The 2003-nt window shown below is 47.1% G+C and overlaps 1 protein-coding gene across 1 annotated transcript in view; it reads left to right on the top strand.

Annotated features, from left to right (window-relative positions):
- Positions 1–3: 3 nt before the first annotated feature.
- Positions 4–2003, top strand: part of CD34 (CD34 molecule) — a gene marked incomplete at its 5' end in the record, with an annotated part of 11236 nt that continues 9236 nt past the window's right edge. Inside the window, one exon of the mRNA XM_009873773.1 lies at positions 4–40. Within this exon, the coding sequence (XP_009872075.1) occupies positions 4–40 (37 nt within the window). The remainder of the gene's footprint in view (positions 41–2003) is intronic.

Consider the following 2003-nt stretch of genomic DNA (forward strand, 5'->3'; position numbering starts at 1 on the left):
CAGCTCTTCTGGATCGCGTTCTGTGCGGTGGAGTTGTCCGGTGAGTACTGACAGCAGCAAACCCCAGGGTTGCAAGCACTGAGAGACAACAGCGTGAGCCTGGGGCACGGGGGAACCTCTTTGTAACTTCTGCAAGGGCAGCCGGGGCAGATGCGTGTCAACGAGTGTTTAGGGGAGGTGGCAGCTTCACGTGAAGAACGCTGCAGTGACACTTTACAGGCACCCTGGCCAAAGCATCCGCCGTGATGCGCTGCCACCAGAAAACGCTGCTGGTTTGAGAGGGAGAGGAGTCAGGGTGGAGGAGCTCCCTTAACATTACAGGTAACAGTGCAGCGTGCCAGAGCTGCCGAGTGCAGCCACAGTTCAGGCTGTTTCTCAGTCTGCGCTGGTGTAAATTAGCCTGGCTTTGGTTTTGTGCTAGGAGCTAAAACATTTACTGAAAATCAAATGATCTCCATAAATATTAAATTCTCCTATTCCAGCTCTTCAAATATTCATCATATGGAAAAAGTGAATAACAATGCAGAGATTTTCTCTAGGTGGTACTTTTAAAAGGTTTATATTTTAGGAAAATAATATCATTTTTGTCCCAAACCCAACAACCATAAGGTAATAAAAAGGGACTAAAAAAAAGCGAAGCAGCACTCTGTGTGCTGCATAGTGTGCTGGGACAGGCTATTCCAGTTCTTCAAATATTCATCATATGAAAAAGTGAATAACAATACAGAGATTTTCTCTAGGTGGTACTTTTAAAAGGTTTATATTTTAGGAAAATAATATCATTTTTGTCCCAAACCCAACAACCATAAGGTAATAAAAAGGGACTAAAAAAAAGCGAAGCAGCACTCTGTGTGCTGCATAGTGTGCTGGGACAGGAGCCAGGAACTCGCGGGTGTCTCCTCAAATGTAATTTTTCCTTACTCACATGAATGTGAGTGACTAGATCTATTGAAAGAATTTGCTGTGTTTTGTTCTTCTGTTTCACGGTGCTCCTTTGATGTTCCCTTTGCTGCCAAGGTATATCGCTCACCCGAGCTGTTGAGCCTGACCCTCCAGTCTATGTTAATTTTATGGGAAGGTAAAAAAAAAAACCACAACAAATTTGAGAGAAATAAAATTCAGGACTGTGTGGTTGGGCTGAAGCGAGCCAGGGAGCGAGGGTGCAAGACAACAGTGTTTGCCCAAAATGCGAAACCCGAGTTCTTGTATTGCAAAGCAAAAGTGATAAAAAGCTTTGTCTTTGTAAAGACAAAGCTGCCTGGCAGTAGGGGCTGCAAAATGTATTTTTTGCCAGCACAGCCGTTGCTCCACATTCCTGGAGGATGTTACCGGGCTTTGGTAGCACTTGCTGGAAACTGGAGGAGGTTTGTGCCTGGTCGATGGAGCTGCCGTGCAGAGCACAGGGAGCGAATCGCCTGGGGAAGGCTAAGTTCTGGGCTTTGCCTGATCCTTTGGGGATCCACTGAGGGGATCCACTGAGCTGCAAGAAGCATGGGACACGTTTCTGCCTGTGCCTGGTGCCCAGAGCGGGACGATGCTCTGGGGCTGCTCGAGAGCCCTCTGCAGCGGCGCGATGCTGCGAGTGGCTCATGGCAGCAAAACTGGGTGGCGATAAACCACGTGGAGAGCTGTGCTGTGCGTGTCTCAGAACACACGTGGGAAAGAGAGTATGTGTTCTATTTGTACCTAATACACACATGTTCTCTTTTTTAAGCTTTTATCTTCTTTATGTCCTTTTTCTTCATCTCTGCCAAGCCTGATCTTTTTTTAAGAAATCGCTTTTCTTGTCTTTTTAAAGCATTCTTCATTCCTTTTGTAAGACCTAGAAAAGTTCTAAAAGTCAGGGAAGGAAAAAGGAGCTTTAAAACTCAGCCACTCGAGTTTAACATCCTTCAGAGAGGTGCACGTTGTGGTTGCTCAGCCCAGCAGCACCCTCGCTCCTGGGAAGGTGCCGGGCTCCCGAGCAGCAGCCAGAGAGACCCCGAGCCCAAGGGAACCCCTGG

Source organism: Apaloderma vittatum, unplaced genomic scaffold (assembly GCF_000703405.1).
Source record: "Apaloderma vittatum isolate BGI_N311 unplaced genomic scaffold, ASM70340v1 scaffold6657, whole genome shotgun sequence".
NCBI lineage: Eukaryota > Metazoa > Chordata > Aves > Trogoniformes > Trogonidae > Apaloderma > Apaloderma vittatum.